This window comes from Urocampus carinirostris, chromosome 13, assembly GCF_059441175.1.
Source record: "Urocampus carinirostris isolate Australia breed hairy pipefish chromosome 13, RoL_Ucar_1.0, whole genome shotgun sequence".
Lineage (NCBI taxonomy): Eukaryota > Metazoa > Chordata > Actinopteri > Syngnathiformes > Syngnathidae > Urocampus > Urocampus carinirostris.
This window is the reverse complement of record NC_142361.1, coordinates 17544086-17565562: the sequence shown is the minus strand read 5'-3', so window position 1 is coordinate 17565562 and position 21477 is coordinate 17544086. Positions and strand designations below refer to the sequence as shown.

The 21477-nt window shown below is 42.0% G+C and overlaps 1 protein-coding gene across 1 annotated transcript; it reads right to left on the bottom strand.

Moving 5' to 3' along the window:
• Nucleotides 1-14862: 14862 nt before the first annotated feature.
• Nucleotides 14863-21164, bottom strand: prorsd1 (prolyl-tRNA synthetase domain containing 1). Its single transcript, XM_088351924.1, has 4 exons — nucleotides 20957-21164; nucleotides 18765-18890; nucleotides 18518-18607; nucleotides 14863-16248 (listed from the first exon to the last, which is right to left on the bottom strand). The coding sequence occupies exons 1-4, from the start codon at nucleotides 21035-21037 to the stop codon at nucleotides 16036-16038; spliced, it is 510 nt and encodes a 169-aa protein (XP_088208050.1). The 5' UTR covers nucleotides 21038-21164; the 3' UTR covers nucleotides 14863-16035.
• Between the last annotated feature and the right edge of the window lie 313 nt (nucleotides 21165-21477).

The following is a 21477-nucleotide window of genomic DNA, read 5'->3' as shown; positions in this document are numbered from 1 at the left end:
CTTAGTTAAAAGCCTCGCTGCAGGATTTGTATGGCTTCTTCTTTCAGTGTAAAGTAAGAGGAATTAAAACAACAAAAATGTGTAAAAAGATAGAAAATGGGTGGTCAGAGCACCACTGAGGATGCCATTCTGGACAGCATTCTTGACTGCAGACTGTTCCTGCCCTGTTTTTAGGTCATGGCAAAGTTGGCATCAGTCCATTCCTTGATGTGGTCTGCCCGGTTCTTTTTCAGTCTTCCTCTGCCCTCTTGGTTTAAAGATATATACCGGTAATATATAAATGCATATACACAGTGGTGGTTGTACACTGCATTGTGGTCAAGAAGGCTATAGATTGAACTTCAGGTTGGCTCTTGGGATGAAGCTATTGATCATTCTGTTTGTTTCTCTCTGAATTTACGCCTTCCAGGGGGCATCAGGTCAAAGAGCTGGGCACCTGGATTTAACCTGTCAATGATAATGTTTTGGGCTATGGTGAGGCACCAAGTGGAGTCAATGTCCATCAGGGAGGTAGAGGGCAGGCCATGATGTGGTGTGCTGCCTTTACTGTCCTCTGAAGCCTCCAATTGTCTGTTTTGGTGCAGCTCCTGTACTAAGTGGAGACACAGTAGGTCAACAGCCTGGATGAATGGTAGAAGGCCAGCAGCAGCTTCCTGTCTAGGTGTTTGCTCCAGATGACTCTCGGGAAGTGTAGAAACAGCTAAGCCTTTTTATGATAGCCGTGATGTAATGTTTTGCATTGGACAATACAGTGCCGTCAAGTCAAGTCAATTCGCGTTTATTTGTATAGCCCTTAATCACAAGAAGTCTCAAAGAGCTGCACAGACTGCACACTATTTATAACACCATCCCCTGATCTAATGCAGACACGAGGGCAAGGAAAAACTCCGTATTCAAAATCCGTTGAGGACTTCTCTCCTTATTTGGAGTGTCTGTTTAAACTTAACAGACATGGAGACAAAACATCTAGACGACTCTTTGATTTGAAATGTTGATATTTGTGTGTTGACTCAGCAAAAAAGGAACCCACAAGCTGTGATGCTCTCATTTTAAGGACCCTTATATGGAATAGGGGTCAATCGGCCGGTAGTAAAGTGGTTACTAGATGGTAGGGCGCCCGCTCCGAGACTGTGAGGTCGCTGGTTCAAGCCTTGGCCGAGTCATACCTAAGACTTACAACATTTGTACTCATTGCCTCCCTGCTTGGCGCTCGGCATTAAGGGTTGGAATTGGGGGGTTTGGTCACCTAATGACTCCCAACACAGCAGTTGGGTCTAAAATGGCGGCGCCCTGTTTGGCTGCGGCTGCATCGGCTCGCTACAGTTTAACTGTACGTGTCACGAGGCGTGGTGGGGTCGAAGGAGTGATCGGACCAGAACGGAGGCAGGAGGCAGGGAGGGAGAACTCAATTGCATAACGATCCAAAGTTTTATTTAACAAAATAAAAGTTGTCCAAAAGTCAGGGACAAGACAAACAAAAACATTCTTACAATCAGAACAGAACGGTACAGAGTTCCTCCGGCACGAACTCAACAGGACAGGGCATAACAGACGGAAAATGTTTTAAAAACTAAAACAGGACAAGGCATAGCAGACCGGGGAATGTGTAATGAGCCAGCGCCCGCCAAACCCAAAATCCAGCCTTAAATAGCAGACCAGCAATCAGCTGATCTTCTGCAGCTGAGTTCGGGGGCGCGGCAGACTGGTAGCCATGGCGACCGTGACAGAGCCCCCCCCTTTAAGGGACAGCTCCCGAGGTCCCAAAAAGAAAGAATTACTACCTCGCGCCCCGGAATGGTGTGACGCTCACGATTGGGGCAACCCCGCTCCCTCCTCCGAACACGCAGGAACGGGGAAAGGCAGGCGCCATCTGCGTCAGGCGGATCGGAATCGGCGCGCGGCAGGGGGGGGGGTCCGGCGGGCAAACTGGACAGGGGATAACAGACAGGCAGAACCGACGAGAACAGGACAGATAAACAGGACAGGCAAAATCAGAAGAGTCGCACTCAGGACAGGCCGATTCAGAAGAGTCGCACTCAGGACAGGCCGATTCAGAAGAGTCGCACTCAGGAGAGGCCGATTCAGAAGAGTCGCACTCAGGAGAGGCCGATTCAGAAGAGTCGCACTCAGGACAGACCGATTCAGAAGAGTCGCACTCAGGACAGACCGATTCAGAAGAGTCGCACTCAGGACAGACCGATTCAGAAGAGTGGCGATTCAGACAGGACAGGCGGAATCAGAACAGGCAAGGCAGGGCAGGCGGAATCAGAACAGACAAGACATGAGAGAGTCAAAATCAGAACCGGCAAAACATGAGAGAGTCAAAATTGGCAAAAACAGGCAAGAGTCAAAATCAGAACCGGCAAAACAGGAGCAGCAGAGTCGGGCTGGCAGGCAGCGGAGTCGGGCTGGCAGGCAGCAGAGTCGGGCTGGCAGGCAGCGGAGTCGGGCTGGCAGGCTGCGGAGTCGGGCTGGCAGGCAGCGGAGTCGGGCTGGCAGACAGCGGATTCGGGCTGGCAGGCAGCGGAGTCGGACTGGCAGGCAGCGGAGTCGGACTGGCAGGCAGCGGAGTCGGACTGGCAGGCAGGGGAGATTGAATAGCAGGCAATCGGCACGGGAGTCGGGCAGGCAGGCATGAGAGTCGAACAGGCAGGCGTCAATTCCTCCCGGGACCCCATTCGAGGCACAGCAATGGCCACGACGGGCGGGGCCGTGGTTCGAACGGGCAGGGAGTCGAAGTCGGACTCAGTGGGCGCTTGCCAAGCTGCGTTCTCCAGGTCTCCCCAAATCGCGCTGGGATCGTTCGCTGAGTTCTTGTCGTGGCTGGCTCATTCTGTCACGTGACGTGGTGGGGGGAAGGAGTGATCGGACCAGAACGGAGGCAGGAAGCAGGAAGGGAGAACTCAATTGATAACGATCCATAAGTTTTATTTAACAAAATAAAAGTCGCCCAATACTCCGGGACAAAACAGAACAATACAGAGTTCCTCCGGCACGAACTCAACAGGACAAGGCATAACAGACGGAAAACGTTTAAAACTAAAACAGGACAAGGCATAACAGACCGGGGATTGTGTAATGAGCCAGCGCCCGCCAAACCCAAAATCCAGCCTTAAATAGCAGACCAGCAATCAGCTGATCTGCTGCAGCTGAGTTCGGGGGTGCGGCAGACTGGTAGCCATGGCGACCGTGACAGTACGGGTCAGGTGTATCGACATTTCGTTCTGTGTGCATGGTTACAAAGAATGACAATAAAAGTAAATTCTTCTTCTTAAGTCTCCAAACTTCCATGCACGAGTAGGGGGTCGAATATAAAGCCAGTAAGGATCCTTAGGCAAGACCCTTCATTATATGCCTGCCTACCTCGAGCTTGGAGAGGGTGCCGCTAGACTGTACTTGCCCAAGTGAATTTACAAAATTCACCCTAACGTGGATAAGCATGGCCAAGTCAAGTCACATTTATTTGTGTAGCCCTTACTCATAAAAAGTCTCAAAGGGCTGCACAGAACACCAAGGCTGCAGAGACCACCATTACAACATCCACTAAACTGACACCTACACAAGGGAAAGGGAGAACTTCAACGTGAAGAACATTAAGAAACCTTGAGAAGGGGTCGCACATGAGTTTATACCCTTCCAGGATGACCGGTCAGCAATGGACGTTTTTTAAAGAGTCATTTTAATATCTAATGAAGAATTTGTGTGTTGGGTTTTCCTCTTAAAATGCCCTGATCCTTGACTTAGTTTTAAAAGTCAAATGTGGCCATAGGCCAAAAAATCGTGCCCAGTAATCTGATTCAAATTATATCTTTGACTTGTTTGAATGGGCGTTTTTCAAATTGATTTTGCGCGATCGATCGAATGGGAACACGATGGTGGGCGCCGCACATCGAGGTCAGTTACTTGTCAACACGACTTCTCATCAGACCTCATGGTGTTGTTGAGTTCGTCCTGGGAAAAAAAAGCTAACCAGGGCGTCCGTTTCCCCTTTTCAACCAAATACTATTGCTAAGCAACAAGCACAATGCCATAAAAGTCACGTAGACAAGCAGAGATGTCATAAAGTGCTGTAAAACGTCCCTTTGTCAACTTGAATCTACAACAAAGCACCAAAGGTTCAGAGGTCACAACACTAGTAGAACAGCGATCAGCAGGATGCTAGAACGTGAACATGGATGATGTCATAAAAGATATAATGATAAATCAAGATAATGCTTATTATCCACAGAGGTTCACTATAACTAATGGTTATATAAAATAGCATTTAACAAGTTTAACAGTGCACTCTTCTAGATACTTAACATATTTTTATCTTACTGCCTTTAACTCATCTTGGTTAATCTTGTATTTTTATCTATTTGATATTCGTAATATTCCTTTATGGATACATGTATATAGTTTTTTTCGATTTATTACGCTGGCAACTGTGTGGATATCAAAGTAAGATTTTCATTGTGCAGGGAATCATGGTTCTTTACTGAACATATGACTATAACCACTTTGAATCTTGAATCTTAACTGAACAAAATATTTGACAATTAACTACAGTTTTTTTTACACTGGGTTAGAATCTAATTAAAATTGTTATTACTGCCATTGTTAACAACGTAGTGAACATTGCTTACAACAATATTAGACATGGCACTACAGAATAAACACATAATAAAGACTTAAAAAAGAGTGTTTGTGGCGGCACGGTCGATGAGTGTTTAGCGCGCAGCACAATTGGCCCCGCCCACTGACACCAGCTGAAACGCGTTGACAGATTGCTGCCGGACTACTTAAATGCTGTCTTGTGAGTCGCCTGGAGTCAGAGCATCTAAAAACTCCTGCTAGACTCTGTGTGATATGCCAAGTCCTGTGAATCTCCGTTTTTGCCTGTGTTTTGATCCTGTTTTATTTTTATTTTGGGGGGCGGCAGTAGCTCAGGAGGTAGAGCGCTCATCAAGGGATCCGAGTTCGAATCCCGGCTCGTCCGTGTTACATGTTGAAGTGTCTTTGGGTAAGACATTGAACCCCTAATACCCCCAATAAGCAGGTTAGCGTCTTACATGGCTGCAATACAAGGCCGCTATTGGGAAATGTGGAGCACATTGTAAAGCGCTTTGGGAAGTCATTTACTTGAAAAGCGCTATATAAATGCAGATCATTTAATTTAATTTCATTTCGGCCCAATCTGTTTGATTTTGACCGCTCCTTAGTTCTGATTTCAATCTACTTTCGTGACCATCGATCCCCGGATCGAGTGTGCGCTTATTCCTCCTCTCCCAAATAAACTGTGAGTAACGTTACGCGATTGGGTTCTCATTCCTGTTTCCTGTCCTGGTTCGTGACAGAACGCTTTGACCACAAAATGAACCTAGCGAACGCTCACACAAGCGCGGATTGGGGGGAGCTGGATACTGCCTACGCACTGCAGCAGTTGGACCCGACAGAGGTTGCTGTCTGGCGATTGTCCAGTGACGTCACCACCTTTCAACTGCTGCTCCAGCATAATCTACGGAGCATACAGCGCCAGCAGGAGCAATTAGCTCAGACTGACTGAGCTCCTTTCTCCCGGGGTCTGTCCTCCTGCCGCTCTGTCGCCTTTCCTTCCAATTTGGCCCACGGACTCGCCCGCCATGGGAATTGCTGTGCTGGGTTTCCAGGAAAATTTACCGCCGATGTGTTTGAGGTCCCTGTCGGCCTCAAGGCAGCGCCTGTCGGCCTCAACGCTGCGCCTGTCGGCCTCAACGCCGTGCCTGTCGGCCTCAGTGCCGCGCCCGTCTGCCTCAGCGCCGCGCCCGTCGGCCTCAATGCCGCGCCCGTCGGCAGGCCTCCACACCCGTCTGCCAGTCAACTCTGCTGCTCGCCACTCCGACTCTGATGCTCGCCACTCCGACTCTGATGCTCCCCACTCCGACTCTGATGCTCGCCACTCCCGTCCGTCTGCGGGCCCAGCCTCTCCCTGTTCCTGCTTTTGCCACGCCTGAAGAGGCTGAAGTGGGGCCATCAGCCCTCAGGGGCATCAGCCCATTCTGGGGTGACATGTATTTTGTTTTTGTTGGGACTTCTGAAGCCGTCCCTTGACGGGGGGGGTTCTGTCATGGTTGCCATGGAACCCAATTTGTCCCTGCCGTGTGGCGCCAGGTTCTGTCACGGTTGCTACGGCGCCCAATTGGCCCCGCCCATTGACACCAGCTGAAACATGTTGACAGATTGCTGCCGGACTACTTAAACGCTGTTTGTGAGTCACCTGGTGTCAGAGCCTCTGCGAAACTCCTGCTAGACTCTGTGTGATATGCCAAGTCCTGTGAATCTCCATTTTTGCCTGTGTTTTGATCCTGTTTTATTTTCGGCCCGATCTGTTTGATTTTGACCACTCCTTAGTTCTCATTTTCATCTACTTCCGTGACCATCGATCCCCGGATCGCGAGTGTGCGCTCATTCCTGCTCTCCCCAATAATCTGTGAGTAACGTTACGCGATTGGGTTCTCATTCCTGTTTCCTGTCCTGGTTTGTGACAGATGGATCCTCAGTCAAAACTGTAAGATAACGACTAATAGTTTACTGAATCTTATTAGTTCAGGCAAATATATAACTCATCAATGTGTTCGCATTTTAAAAACTTTCTAAAATTGGATTCAAGACATTTTAATGCCAATTAAGGCCTTATTTAGAGCATAATGAAATCAATGCCTTTTAAGACTTTTCAAGGATTCGCGAAAACTCTGTTGAAGACTGATCTAAATCTTAAATGATGTGAATTAATTTTGATATGGGGTAAAATAATAAACTGAATGTATTTGTAGGTGCAGTCTGCTGTTAGCATGCATACTGTAATAGCTTAACTTTGTGGCAAGGTTGCCATTGCAAAAATGTTTTCGTCTTTGATAATAAGCACGTACTGTACCTTATATCTAACATTTGATAGCCTGCTTACTTTAATCACTGCTTTTACCAAATTAAAATAGGGCGCAATGTTACTTTTGGGAAACGTCCACTACTGGCTGTTTTCTTTTCACTCTTTGAAGTTATAGCAATTAAAGACAAGTCACAAAAGTGCATCATTATTCAGATTATGTTCTTTACTGGAAGTAGTTGTTTGACCTGTTTTAATTAGAATTGGAATTAGGATTGTCTTTATTGTATTATTGGGGGGACATTTCTTAGGAGATTAGACATGGATCCCCTTGATACTGTTATACAGACTTGAAAGAGTAAAACAACCGTCAAAAGAATGTCGGGGTATACAGGCAAAAATATTTATCAGGAATTGAGAGGAGACTTCACACCAAAGGAGTCATAAATATTTCCAAGTTAACCAAATTAAATCTAGGTTAATTATTTTGAATAGAGTCTCTGACCTGTTTAATATAGGCTTAAAACATAGTTGTTTTCTATATCTTGTATTCATGCAGTTTTTCCTTGCCCTCATGTAAGTTTTAAATCAGGGGATGGTGTAATTATAGTCTGTACAGCCCTTTGAGACTTACTTTTGATGAGGCCTCTACAAATAAACATGACTTCAATAGACTAGACTTGCAGTATTCATTTTTGTTTCTTGGTAATTGGGTCACTTTTTATGGTGCCACTGTAAGTAGAGGGGGATGCACCATGCACCAAAGAAAATGCTGAAGCAAATACCGTAATTATACATACACGAATCAAGATTAAATAACAACTAAACAAATTCAAAGAAATTCTCAAAAACCATCAATCATCTGAACTCTCGTTATGCTTAAAGGGACGGTGTGTATCATTTTACCACTAGATGTCACTGTATTGTGTAGTGCAGGGGTCACCAACTTTTTTTAAAGCTAAGAGCTCCATTTTGTCACTGATTAGCACAAACGGCTACCAGTTTCATATGCATTTCTAAAATCACAATTTATCATGTTATTATTATGTTGTTACTACATTAATACCAGTTTGTAATTATAGAATTTGGGTTCAAATAGTCTCATTCAACTTCCAGTTAGAAATCAAAATTCCTAAAAGAGCTCAATAACCCATCACTTTTAGAACCTGTTTAGGGCAACTCAGGTGTTCTCAGGGTGTCTGCGGGCACAACGTTGGAGAACCCTGCTGTATTCCACCTGAGAACCAGAGCTAAAGGAAGCACAATGAAAAATATAACCTATGGTTACTTAAAGTGACCAATCCGGAAGCATTTTGCCCTCTTTTTTTGCCCAGTCTTTTTGAGGTTTTGGGTACCTGTAGCAGCAAGATGGCAGACAATGATGTAACATCCCTTTAGGGGAGGCTCATGTTATGTAAAATAAACGTTCATTTATCGATTTATATAATAGTTCACGCATTCTGGGTTATCATTTGAATCATTTTTGTTTTTTTAATGTAGTTTTTGTTTACCACTAGGAGGCGCTAAATAATACAGCCTGTTCGAAGAAATTTTCACAAAATGCGCATAATTCTACTGTTTATTTTTTAATTTTTTATTTTTAATTAATATTCTTAAGTGACAGAACACATATCACCTTTTATCCATGAGAGCCTGTCAGCTGTCGTTTGTAGTTCAAGAAATAGATCAACAAAAGCACAAAAAGAAATACTGAACATAAAGAGAGGCACCACAACTTCCTGCTCATTAAGCCATCATCCTAAACAAGCATTAATGATGAGAACTGCCAAACTCACATCCACTTTAAACCAGTCTGTATGCATACATACAGTGCATTATTCTGCTAAAGAAAAGAATTCTTTATCTTTTGTTTGTGGAGGACAAATAGGTGACACAAGGGAGGCTGCAGCGCTCATCTGTGGACGCTCACAGTTTGGACAGCAATTGGTAGATTTTGGAGAAAGTCTCCTGATTTCTTTTTAAACACATCCATCCATCCATTATCTGCACGGCTTATCCTCACTAGGGTCGCGGGGGTGCTGGAGCCCATCCCAGTTATCTTCGGGCAGTGGGCAGGGGACACCCTGAAATGGTTGCCAGCCTGTCACAGGGCACTTGTGGACAGACAATCCGCTCACTCATTCACACCTAGGGACAATTTGGACCGGTCAATTTACCTAACATGCATGTTTTTAGAATGTGGGAGGGAACCGGAGTGCTTGGAGGAAACCCACGCAAGCACGGGGAGAACATGTACTCCACAAAGTAGGTTCGATCTCGTGACCTCACCACTGCGCCGCCGTGCTGCCCTTTTTAAACATATATAAAAGTACTATCATAGCCGGACACTAGATTTCTACACCCCAACACCGAGGACACTGGCTGTCATGTGTGACATTTTTCGATTATTTTTCCTCACTTTTTCCGTCATCATGATTAAAAACAAATGATGGAAAACTGTCTTTGTATGCCTTTCAGCAACTAGAGGTGGCAATTTGAAACAAATGAGTTTAATGAAAGTATGATAGATCCTTATTTGTGTTTATGATCATTTATGTCTTGTGGTATGCTGCGAGCATGGCAGCGGCCAGAAAAATATGCAGAAAGTAATTAATAAAATCATTGGCTGCTCTCCGTCCAGTTTAGTGGATATGACCTGCTTGCCATACCCCAGTAGAGCCAGTCACATTATAAAGGACTACTCTCATCCCGGCGCCCACCTCTTTTACCTGTTGCTCTCTGGTAGGCGCTACAAGTCCCTTAAAACAAGGACTGTTTCTTCGCTAGGGATAACACCACCCTCAACAAGCATATAAAATTGTGAAAAGTATATATCTGGCGACTTATTATTAAATGTCATTGCACTATTATCACGATGCACTATTTTTCCATTGAAATATTTTTACAACTTGGGTAAAAATGTTGGACTATTTATCCTGACATTTTCTTTATCTTATTTTTCTCTATTAAGTCTTTGTTATATGTTTATCCTGGAATGAAATTTCTAAATTGGTTAACTACAATACAAACAATTCGACTCAATAAGAAAACTCAATTTTTTTTTCCTTTTTATGTTAAAACTAAAATCACATTGGCCTATTTGCCATGCCAATGTCCAAGGCATAAGGGAACTTTGCGGCTGCTTAGGGCCCTGCAACAACTAGGGGGCCCCCAAGAGTGGTTCACTTTTTTGGTCCCAACATTGTCACCATTGACACTTCGGTGGTTACTCAAAAAATTCTACAGAAATACATCAAAAATTACTATGCAATAACTACAAAACTAAATATCAAATATATTTCTTAAAATCAGGGACCTTATATATAATTTTGTTTTCATTCTGAAAATAAAAACAGAGTATAGAATTATTGCAAAAATACCACGACAGTAATACTACTGTATATTAAAAAATACTTCTACAGAACTATTTACTCCCAAAATATTACAAAAAGACAACGATAGTAATAATGCAAAAATACTAAAGAAATATTAAAAAAATTCTACGATGGAAATACTACAAAAATTCTACTGCTAAATTACTGCTTTGGAAATACATTAATTATATTTTTACTGAAATACTAAAAAATACCAATAAATGATACTATATTATAGAAAAAACTATTGGAGAAATATTTCTACAAAACACTACTACAAGAGGTTCACAACAGAAATACTGCAAATTACACTTACTCTATAGCGATACTACAAAAAAATTCCAATGGAAATATCCCAAAAATACTTCAAAAATAAAACTTCAGTAACACTGTACTACAAAATACCATAGAAATACTACAGCTATACAACAAACATTGTTATATGGAAATACTACAAAATACAACAGAGAAAATACTAACAAAATAATACAACAGTAAAAATAATAAAATTATAAAACTACTGTAATAATACAAAAATACTACAGATATACAACAAAAATTATATTTTGGAAATACTAAAAAAGTACTACTTTGGAAATATTACTTAAAAAATACTTGAGAAAGACAACAAAAATATTACAAAAATAAAACTACAGTAACACTACAGAAAACTACAGAACTTCAATAAAAAACAGACTTCAGAAATACTAAATAAAACCCACCAAAAAAACCTACAGTAATACTTCAAATGAAGTGCTTAAAACAGGGACTTCATTTACTATTTTGCTCTAATTGTGGTCGTTTCAAAACCAATTTGATGAAATCATTTTATTTAAAAGAAGAATAACATGTCACATGCAACCCCGACTCCAAATTATTGCCCACCCCTGGAGTGAAACGTGGAATGAGTTCTAGCAAGTATAGAAATTCTAAAGTCTAAATCTAAATTTGCTTCGGGCCCCATGAAGGCTTGGGCCGATCCTGCTCCATGCTATTTCTTTAAACATTAACAGAGGTCTAACACACAGATAAAGAATATTAAAAACGACATTTGTTACCTCACCTGACTAACTACACAACGCTTGTGTGTGCGCCTCACGTGACTACCAGTGTAAACCTTAAAATTGAGACAATGATGTCATCCCGGAAGTACACGCACACTTAAAGAGGATAGCGATACTGTGTACACATCAACACACACACACCGAAATACTACCAGAATTATCGTCATTATACTTAACATTTGGAAACTATCACATTTAATGAAAGCTAGTAAGCTATGAATCGATCATTCCCTAGATGGCTTGTACTTAAGCGGGTGGTAAAAAACATTGTAGGAATGGAAACATCCTGACTTGATGAACATCAGGCACCATTAAGCATGAACATTGCTTGTGTCTTTATTCCTCAATAATCCTTAAAACAATAAAACAATCCAAACAGTCCAACCGGTTCCTTTGGTCTTGGGCAACTAATGACATAATTATACAGCAGGGGAATCGAACTCACTTGAGCTCAACCGCCACATGGTAGAAAAAGCATTCTGGCAGGGACCGGACTTGTAGATTTGAGGAAAAGAGAGAAAAGAAAGAGATATAGAAAGAGAGAAAGGGAGGAGAAGAGAGAGAGAGAAAGAGAGAGAGAGAAAGAGAGAGAGAGAGAGAGGAAGAAAGATAGAGAATGAAAGAAAGAGGGACAGAAAAAGAGAGAAAGAAATAGAAAAAAGGAGAGAAAAAGAGTGTGACAAAAGAGGGTAAGAATGATAGAGGAAAAAGAAAGAAAGTGAGAAAAAGAGAAACATAGAGGAAGAGAAAGAGAGCTTGAGAGAGTGAAGGGGAGAGAGAGAAGAAGAAAAAGAGAAAGATAAAAAAACAAAAATAGAGAAAGCAAGAGAAAGGAATACAACTACAGTTGCTTTGCGAGTGGTGCCTGGCTTGGGTGACATCTAGTGGACAAAACTGCAGCTTATTTTTGTCTTGCGCTTCTCTAAGTGTCCGGTAAAAACGGGTTGGGGACTATGCGCTACAATAACAGCCGAATCATTGACACACACTGCTCACTCGATATAGAGTTTCTAGCAGTATTGTGTAGACCCTTCCATCTACCAAGAGAGCTAACTGTGGTCATTGTGCTTGCTGTTTACGTTCCACCGGATGCTAACGTTCCACCGGATGCTAACGTTAGCATAGCGCTAAATCTCTTGCCTGCTGCTATCAATAAATAGCAGCTTGCACACCCTGACGGAGCTTTTATCGTCGCCGGCGACTTTAATCGGGCATGCTTAAGGACTGTACTTCCCAAATCCATTCAACACGTGCACTGAGCAATTAGGGAAAAAACATTGGACTGTGTGTACAGTAAGATCAAACATCTAGTTGGATCCGCCCAACAATCTCTGTCTGTCCCTCACCCCCTCATAAACCCCACGCCCCCTCCGGAGGAAAACAAAGCCTATACAACAAAGACAGTTAAAACATCTTCTTTGTTCCTTTATCTCTTTGTTTTCCTTATATCCTCACTGTAAAATGTGGACCTGGAGTGCCACGTCCAATTTCGTTGTCACAATATATCCCATGTTGTGGCAATGACAATAAAGGTATATTCTATTCTATTCTATACTATTCTATTCTATTCTATTCTTGGAGGCCAGATCAGAATCCTTGACAGGGCTGATTTGTCCCGCGGGCCGCCTATTTGATACCCGTGGTCTAGACACACACAAGTGCAGCTTTTTGCACACATATGTGTAATAACAGCTTATTTCTGGCACGTCTCCCATAGGGACCAGCGTGAGTTTGGTCGCCACGGTAATCGAACCACAAAGCAATAGGAAGCAGATGGTGTAAGAGAGAGAATCAACTCAGCGCTTGTCTCAGAGTAAGAGTTCAAAGGTCAGTGGCGGCCTCGGGGTTTTGTTCAATTGACCGCCTGCCTAAGGAAACTAACACTCGATGACTTTGTGTTACTTGGACGTGTCTGTTTGTCGGAATCGATCTTCTGTCGAGTGTGAAAGAAATAAGTGGCCATTGGTGTTTTTATTGCTATGGAGTTGGAGTCTTTCTCAAAAAAGTTGCGAATGACTCCAGAGATAACTACACAAAGAAATAAGTACATACCGTGTCTGTACATAATTTCTTGCAGCTAAATAGGGAGCGGCCTTGAATGCTCCCTATTTAGTCAAAATCAAATGTTCAATGAAAATTGTATAAACTTCTGAATATAATCACATTGAAATATTTTACTAAAATGTAAAAGGTATAAAAAAGTACTGATTTACAGCTATGCATAAAAGTCAAGGCACATACACCATCAGGGTGCTGTTCTACATTAAAAGGACACTGAGTAATATATGACCACAAGATGTCGTTGTTTTGTGTTGGGCAACCAAAAATGAGTGCTTCAAAGCACAAGGCGTCAGAACCAGAACAGATACAGGACCCAATCGCGTGACGTTCTCACACAAGCCTTTATTTTACGGGAAATGGGGAGTCATGCACGTTAGGTAGCCGGTCTGGCGTGGAAAGACCGGAAGCTAGAAACCGACGAGACCGATTCCAATTGCCCGAGTTGATATCAGACAGATGGAGTCGATACCGGGCAGGAAGTGACCGACAGGATAGATAACGGATAAGGATATCGAAAATTAACAGGAGAAACTAGACGGGAACAAAGACTGGAAAAAATAATAAACAGGACAAAAACAGATGGAAACTAAACTGGAACCTGAAATTAAACAGGACAACCATAGACGGGAACAATACCGGACTGGAGATATCACAGGAAAAAAGGACCGAGTCAGAACCAGCGTCTTGTGGGGCAGAAGTTTGTTTGACGGGCTCACCCTAAACCAAGAGCGCTGAGCTTTATATAAACCGAAAGTTAATCTCTCAATGAGCCGCAGCTGGCACCATATAGGCAGGGCCAATTGGGCACCATGGCAACCGTGACACACACGGGCGGGGCCAGTAGGGCACCACGGCAACCGTGACACACGGGCGCGGCCAGTCGGGCGCCATGGCAACCATGACACAAGGAAGAACCCAAATTACAGGGACTCATCTTAAGACCTACATGGAAAGGTCTTTCAAATCAATTCAAACGACAATCTTGCAATAAAATTTCTTTTAGTTTGTTTTAGTATCTGCTTTCAATTCCACACTTATTCCCTCTGTGGATCATAAAACAGCTGTTTTCCCATTGTGCAAAGTAAAAAGTACATCTAGTAAGCATCGAATTTCAATGGTGGATTTATTACTCAAATAAAAACAAACCATAACTTAACCCAGGCTCAACTTTTTTTAAATGTCTGATTAATCCATTAATAATTTTGATGATTACTCCTTAAATAAATTAGATGGACTATATATACTATACTTTTTATATTGTTTAAATACTGTGTGGGTCGGATGTATTGGCATTTCGCTCTGTATGTGTACAGGAATGATAATAATGTTTATCTGAATTGGGCACTGTATAACAGAAATGTTTTAATTTCACTACCTAAATAGAACTACGACTGTAGTTCAGAGTTTTAAGGAATTCATTACCAAAATGTATTGAAACAGTTTTATCAATTCCGAGACATTACCACTATCGGATTGAGTGTGTGTGTGTGAATGGGTAAGTATAAAATACATTGTCAAGCGCTTTGGGAGGTCTTCAGTTACTTGATAAGTCAAGTCATGTTTATTTGTAGAGCCCTTAATCACAAAGAGTCTCAAAGGGCTGCACATACCACAGATTATTGCCAACTACAGACTATTATCACACCATCCCCTGATCTAGAACCTACATGAGGGCAAGGAAAAACTCGAAAACCTCAACATGAGGAAAATGAAGAAACCTTCAGAAGGGGCCACACATGAGGTAATCCCACTTCCAGGATGACCAGGCTGCAATGGATGTTGCAATAACAAAGAATACACAGATATTGGCAACATAAAATATAGGTTATTCATATGCTATAGAATAGAAGTGTGTTGTAAGCCTAGATTTAAACCGTTCCACTGATGTTGCAGATCGAATCTCAGGGGGGAGAGCATCCCATTGGACTATATAAATTCAGTCCATTTATATTTTGATTCACATCAATCATAAAAGTGATTAATCATTGAGTCTCCAAAATCGACGCACTTAATCTATTCCCTGAGTCCTTCCTGACACACCAATGCATTCCCTTCCTATTTTCCAGCTTTCCCACAATTAAAGCTTTTATTAGGAAATATCAATCTGGCATCCATTGAAATAAAAATAAGAAATTCGTAACTTCAGATAATGCTCACTTTTTCATATTAAACATGCGATTTAAAGAAAAAGGAGCGGTTCATTGTTTCTACTTTCACACGCAAAGCCAAAGAATGCCTGGGAACGGAGCATCAGTCAGAAGCAGTTATTCATTTGCTAATTTCATCAACAATGCAACAATACCTTCTCATTAGCGATGCAGTGAAGGGGTGTGTGCATGGGGGGCTGGGGGTTTTAATACAAGAGCATTCAAAAGCAAGGGACATTAAAATAGAGCTTGCAGAACACCATGCAGGGAAATTATTATTGTAAAGGGTGAAACCAAAAATCGAGACGAATTATGTCGAGTGAAGACATTTGTGTGACAGGCAGTAAAACAATGTATCTAATGAAAATGTCAATAAAACCGTTTTATGTTTAAAAGTAATGACAAGATAAAGTAATTTTATGACTTTAGCAAAAGTGCAAATTCTGATAAAACTAAAATGTTCTTGTTCAAGGCTCCAGAGTGCTATGAAAAATATCGACCTCACTTCCCATCGCGTTTCACGTGCGCAAACCAGGATCTACACAGTTTTAGTCAAAATCCTCCAAGACAGGCTCATGGCCGATGTCCTTGAGAAAATTGAGCAGGTCTTGGGGCTTGATCCCCATGGTGGCGCTGTTGGTCATGGGATGGAAGTAAACCATGTTGTGGCCTCCTTCCAGCAAATCTCGGTCCAGGACCAAGGTGACGCTGCGCTCCTTGTCGAAGAACAGAGCCAGAGCTGTGGCGCATCCCTGCCCCACCTGAGCCAAACACAGCAAGGAAGAATTTGGTGATATTTGGGGTATGGTTATAGGGGTCAGATTTCACGATCTTTCCTTGTCACAAGAAAACACTTTTGAATGTTACAAAAAATGCTTATCTCAACCTTGAACAAACAATGATAAGAAACAATTTAGAGCGTTGCAAGCAAGGTGAGGTTTGGGCAAAGGAATTTCCCAACAAGGGACCACCAAATCAGGCTGTGAATAGCAGTGTTTTTCAAGTCAAGTACCGTGGGCCAATATTGGATTGGGAACCTATGGCTCCTGAGCCATATATGGCTCTTTTCATGAGTAAGTATGGTTTGGAGATGAAATGGAAAAAATATAATATAATATTACAAGAAAAGCCGAGGCAATACTGACAGTTCAAAGAGTTCGGTCCGTTATCCATCGGACAATTTTGACGACAGTTTACAGTCGAGGTGTGACATCAACAGAACCCTATTTGGCTGTAAATCGCCATATGGAAGCTGTATTTGGAATCTCACTAAGCAATCTATGTTCAGTGTTGATACGCTTTATAATGAAAAGCCAAACACTAAACTTTAAATAACCTAAAACTCTAGCAAAGCACCTAGAGCTATTTGATTGTTTGAACAGTAAGAATGGGCGGAGCTATTGAAGGATTTTATACATTTTACTATAAAGGATTTTATACAATTAAATACAAGTTACATTTATCGAGTGCAATGAAGATTTTCACTGAGTGGGCCTCAGGTCACGCCGTTCCAAATGCAGAATGTTTTGGCTGGGGAATTTTGATAAGAGGACTCTGACGAAGGACGTCAGGCATTGCTTTGATAAACGCTGTTGTTTTGAGTTTCTCCAGACATTGAGGCGAGGGGGTGGACCCCATGTGGGGGCTTTCATTGGCACGCCTGTGGGAGGAGCCGGCACACCAGCTTGCGGAAAAACCGTGGGCCGAGGAGAAGCAGAAGATCGAGAGTGGAGGCTTGACGGGGCCTCGAGCGACACTAATTCAGCTAATTTGGCCATATATTCGATGGACTTCACTTAGCTAAATTATTTAAGAAATACAATCTGCCCCCGTGTGGAAATGCCCGTCTCTTGTTCATTTTTCCATCAAGAAACGAGCGCGCATTGTTAGGAGAATGCAGGTTGTGTTTGGTTAATGGAGTCAGATAACTAATTCGAACAATTTGGTAAACGATACATTTTTAATATTTAATTCCTAACACTATACAGGACAGGATCCCCGCCCAGCGTCACCTGCACTGAAGATGAGTAGGTTGGTATCGTCGTGTGCAGTATTATGTGATATTTTTACAAAAGAACTTTGCTCTCACCTTGTTTTGAAACCACTATTTACAACAAAAATGACAACAGTCTCAAGCAACTGGGGGAGGGAGTCTAATTTTAAGTAGTATATTCATAATGATATGGAACACAGGCTCAAGAATGATTTTTGTTTCGCAGATTTTATCAAACATCACACAGTGAAATACAATGTGCTGAAGAATTAGCTTTGGAGTGTGGGTTTGGCGGTTTTATTGAATTTTGTCTTAAAATATATGGTGTGGCACTTCAAAAAAGAAATAATAATAATCTAAATATTTTTGCTTTTATGGCTATTTAAAACAAAAAGGTTCCCGACCCCTGCACTAGTGCCCTGAGACCTTGTCTAGGGTGCGACAGGAAATTGTTCAACTTTATTTTTGGAGAAAAGTATGCCATTGACTAGTATTATTTGCTATCTTCCTTTGATCAGGCGGATAACTGCAGGAATAATCCATACCAGTAGGTGGCAGCAGATTACAGAGGCTCCCCTACTTACGACCATTCGGCTTACGAAAAACGTTAGATACGAATGTTTTTTCGGGATGTCGAAAAGTATCGGGACATTACTATTAGTTAGATTTTGTATCGTGTACACCTTTTTGTAAATTGTTTCTTGTAAATGGTTTTGCTGATTTTTTTAATAGCACAATAAAAAAAAATAGTAAAACAACAACAAAATGATAGAATCCAAAATTACGGCAAAATAATTTACCCTATATTACCAATAATTTACAGCATTAGGCTGTACTTGCCCAAGACACACCACAGGATGTGGTGCCCTGACAAACCAGGGGGTCAAGGAATCAGTGAACCATCATGTCCCTTTAATGTGCTTATTATAGGAATATAAGGTGTGTTATGGAAAATGGAAACACAAAACATGCTGTATTAGTTCCCTTATGGCTGCACATTTTGAACTCTTATGAGATGTATGAGCTAGTTGCTTCACCTTAAGTTTGTCCAGCATGGTGGCCTCATCTGCAAAGCGAAGGTTACCACTGCCCACAGACAGCTTCTTGGCCAACTCGTTCAGATTCACCTGCACAAGAAGAGCAAGGAATGTCACAAGGCCATGAAGGGAACCACTTTCACCTGGGGTATATTTCCGTGGCTCAAGATTTGAACCTTAACCTTTTTCTGAGAAAAAGAGTGTTTTGTTATACTAGTTTAGAGTGTTTTGTTATACGAGGCCTCACCTGTCTGTCGTGACGTGCGGAGACCAACCACAAACTTTTCTTCTTCTTGTCTTTGAGGAAAAGGTTCTTGGTGACAGCGCCATTCACTTCCTGCAGGTGAGGCATCATCTCCTCCACAGTGAAAACCTCATAATCACAGATGACACGTGAGAAAACTAAAAATTGCACTTAAAAATAAAACTTTCAACAACTTAAAGCTGAAATTAGTGTTTAGCAAGTCTGTTTCATGACCACCACCTCAAACAAGCGCACAAGAGTGAAACATGTATAGGAAATCAACTTGTTTTGGATTTCTTTTGCTGCTATATGTTATTGCAATATCGCATTATTTTTACGATGCACCGTTTACATTGCACTGTTGTTTTGATGCACTTACAATTCGTGCCAGTCTCCAAGCACTACCATGTTAATATGCTTGCCTACTTATGACATTCTTTTCATCATATTTTCGCTTTTAAGACATTATTACAAGTTAACCCTGGAAATCTATGTCTAATCTCACTGTGTTTGCTACGTTGTTGTCAATGATGATAAAGACAATTGCATACCTGTCAACCTGTACGTTTTTGCCGAACAAAGTACATTATGCATTTTAAGACGTGTACAACGTACAAGAAAATCTGTACGGAAAAACACAAATTTGTCAATGATGGGTACCATCCGGTATACACAGACTATCACGAAACGGCAAATCAATCAAGTCTAACGACTTCGCCGTGGTAGCTTCTATCTCTGTATCGTTTTTTTCGTTGCAAACGAAGCGAGCGGTTTGATGCTACTGTGCGCATGAGTCTGCCGCCTGGGGATTCCCCATCATGCCTCATTCCGAAAAAAAATATGGTGTACGATTACTTTGTATTTTGTAAAGGAAAATACGACAGTTTGTACAGGCATGGAAACGTGGAGGTTGACAGGTATGCAATTGAAACAGTAATCCCTTGGTTATCGCGGTTAATGGGGACCAAAACCACCTGCGAAAAGTGAAAATCCGCGAAGTAGTGACGCCCCTTTAAATATGCTTGAATTTGTTTTATTTTTATTTATTTATTTACACCAGCTCGGTGGCCTTGGGGGTATGGCGTCCGCCCCGAGACTGAGAGGTTGTGTTTCAAGCCTCGGCCGGATCACACCTAAGACTTAAACATTGGTACCCGATGCCTCCCTGCTTGGCGTTCAGCATTAGGGGTTGGAATTTGGGGGTTTGGTCACCGAATGACTCCCAACACCTCAGTTGGGTTGAGCGAGGGGGCTGGGAATCCCCTCCTCTGAATCGATCTCCCAAAAAGAGTCAGAAATGACTCGAGCCACCTCCACAAGGGGATATGGCTGTGGTATATATATATATATATATATATATATTATTTTTTTTTAGACCCGCGAAGCTCTGAACCAGCGAACGTGGAACCGTAAAGTAGCGACGCCCCTTCAAAAATGCTTGAAAAAAAACAAACAAAAAAACCCTATTTATTTATTTTCTCAATTTTGATTAGTTTTTTTTTTGACCCGCGAAGCTCTGAACGCGTGAAGTAGCGAGGTCCCACTGTACGTACTTAAATATGTGTAGGCTTTTCTACGGAGACTAAAGACAAATATTTTACTTGCGCTGTAAAATGATATTGTGGCTCCCCCTGCAGGGGAGTGCGAATTGTCTACCAGAGAAATGAGAGTACAAACGTTTTGGTCACTATGCGTGTTCAATGTGCAAAACATTGGCAAAAAACAATCTTTAGTGTAGTTGTGAAGAAGCCACACTCTATCGGAAAAAAGAGCATTCTTTCAGTTTGCCTATATTGTGCGCACAATTTCATAAATATGACAGAGGGGGACTTGGAATAACAAATTGACATTCATATGATCCGTATGAAAGTGCACCTTAACACATGACATTTGTCCTGATATGAACAAGAAAGCATACATTGCTGCAAGATGAATGTTCATGGTAGATTTGACAAACCGAATAGACGAAATAGTTTCAACAATGTATCTGTTTCCAAACGCGTTTAGGGAATTACCTTTCGGGGGCTTAATTTAAACAATCTCTACACCTTGGTCTCACTTCATCTGCGATAATTTGTTTATTTCCATAACCGCAAGAAAAAAAGGAAAATGTGATGACACAGATTTAATGACCTTCGCGTTCTAGAGTTTCGTTTTTAATAGTTTTTAGCCTGCTGTGTGTTGACTGGTGTTACCGGTGGATGATCGACGCAGGTTGTCACGATGTGTAACGCCTCCAGGTGTTTTTCCAACTCTGCACGCAGCTCTCCGGACATTTTGATACTGTTTTTATGATTATTACCAATTTATAAACGAAAACATTCAAACAACACGCGGAAAACAGCTGCTTTCACCCCGTCCTCGTTTCCGTAAACGTCATCGTTATCGTGCGGCTGCAGCAGTCTATTGTCACATACTGCCACCAACTGGACACGTCTTGTAACTTCCACATAAGCTTTCCCAGAAACTTCTGTTGTGGCAAATACACTTGCATTTGCATTCGCACACATGTAGAAATTTAGGAGGACTTTGCTTGTGGGTAAAAGGTTGCGTAACCTTGAAGATACCGTTGCCAGACGGCGTGCAAGGAACAGTCACGTACTCATTCGAGATACGGGACCGCCTTTTGGGGTGTATTCAATCAAGCGTAAACGTCACTACTGCTTTAAAACCATTGTCTTGTAAACAGCTCGCTGAGAGAAACTTCGTTGCAATA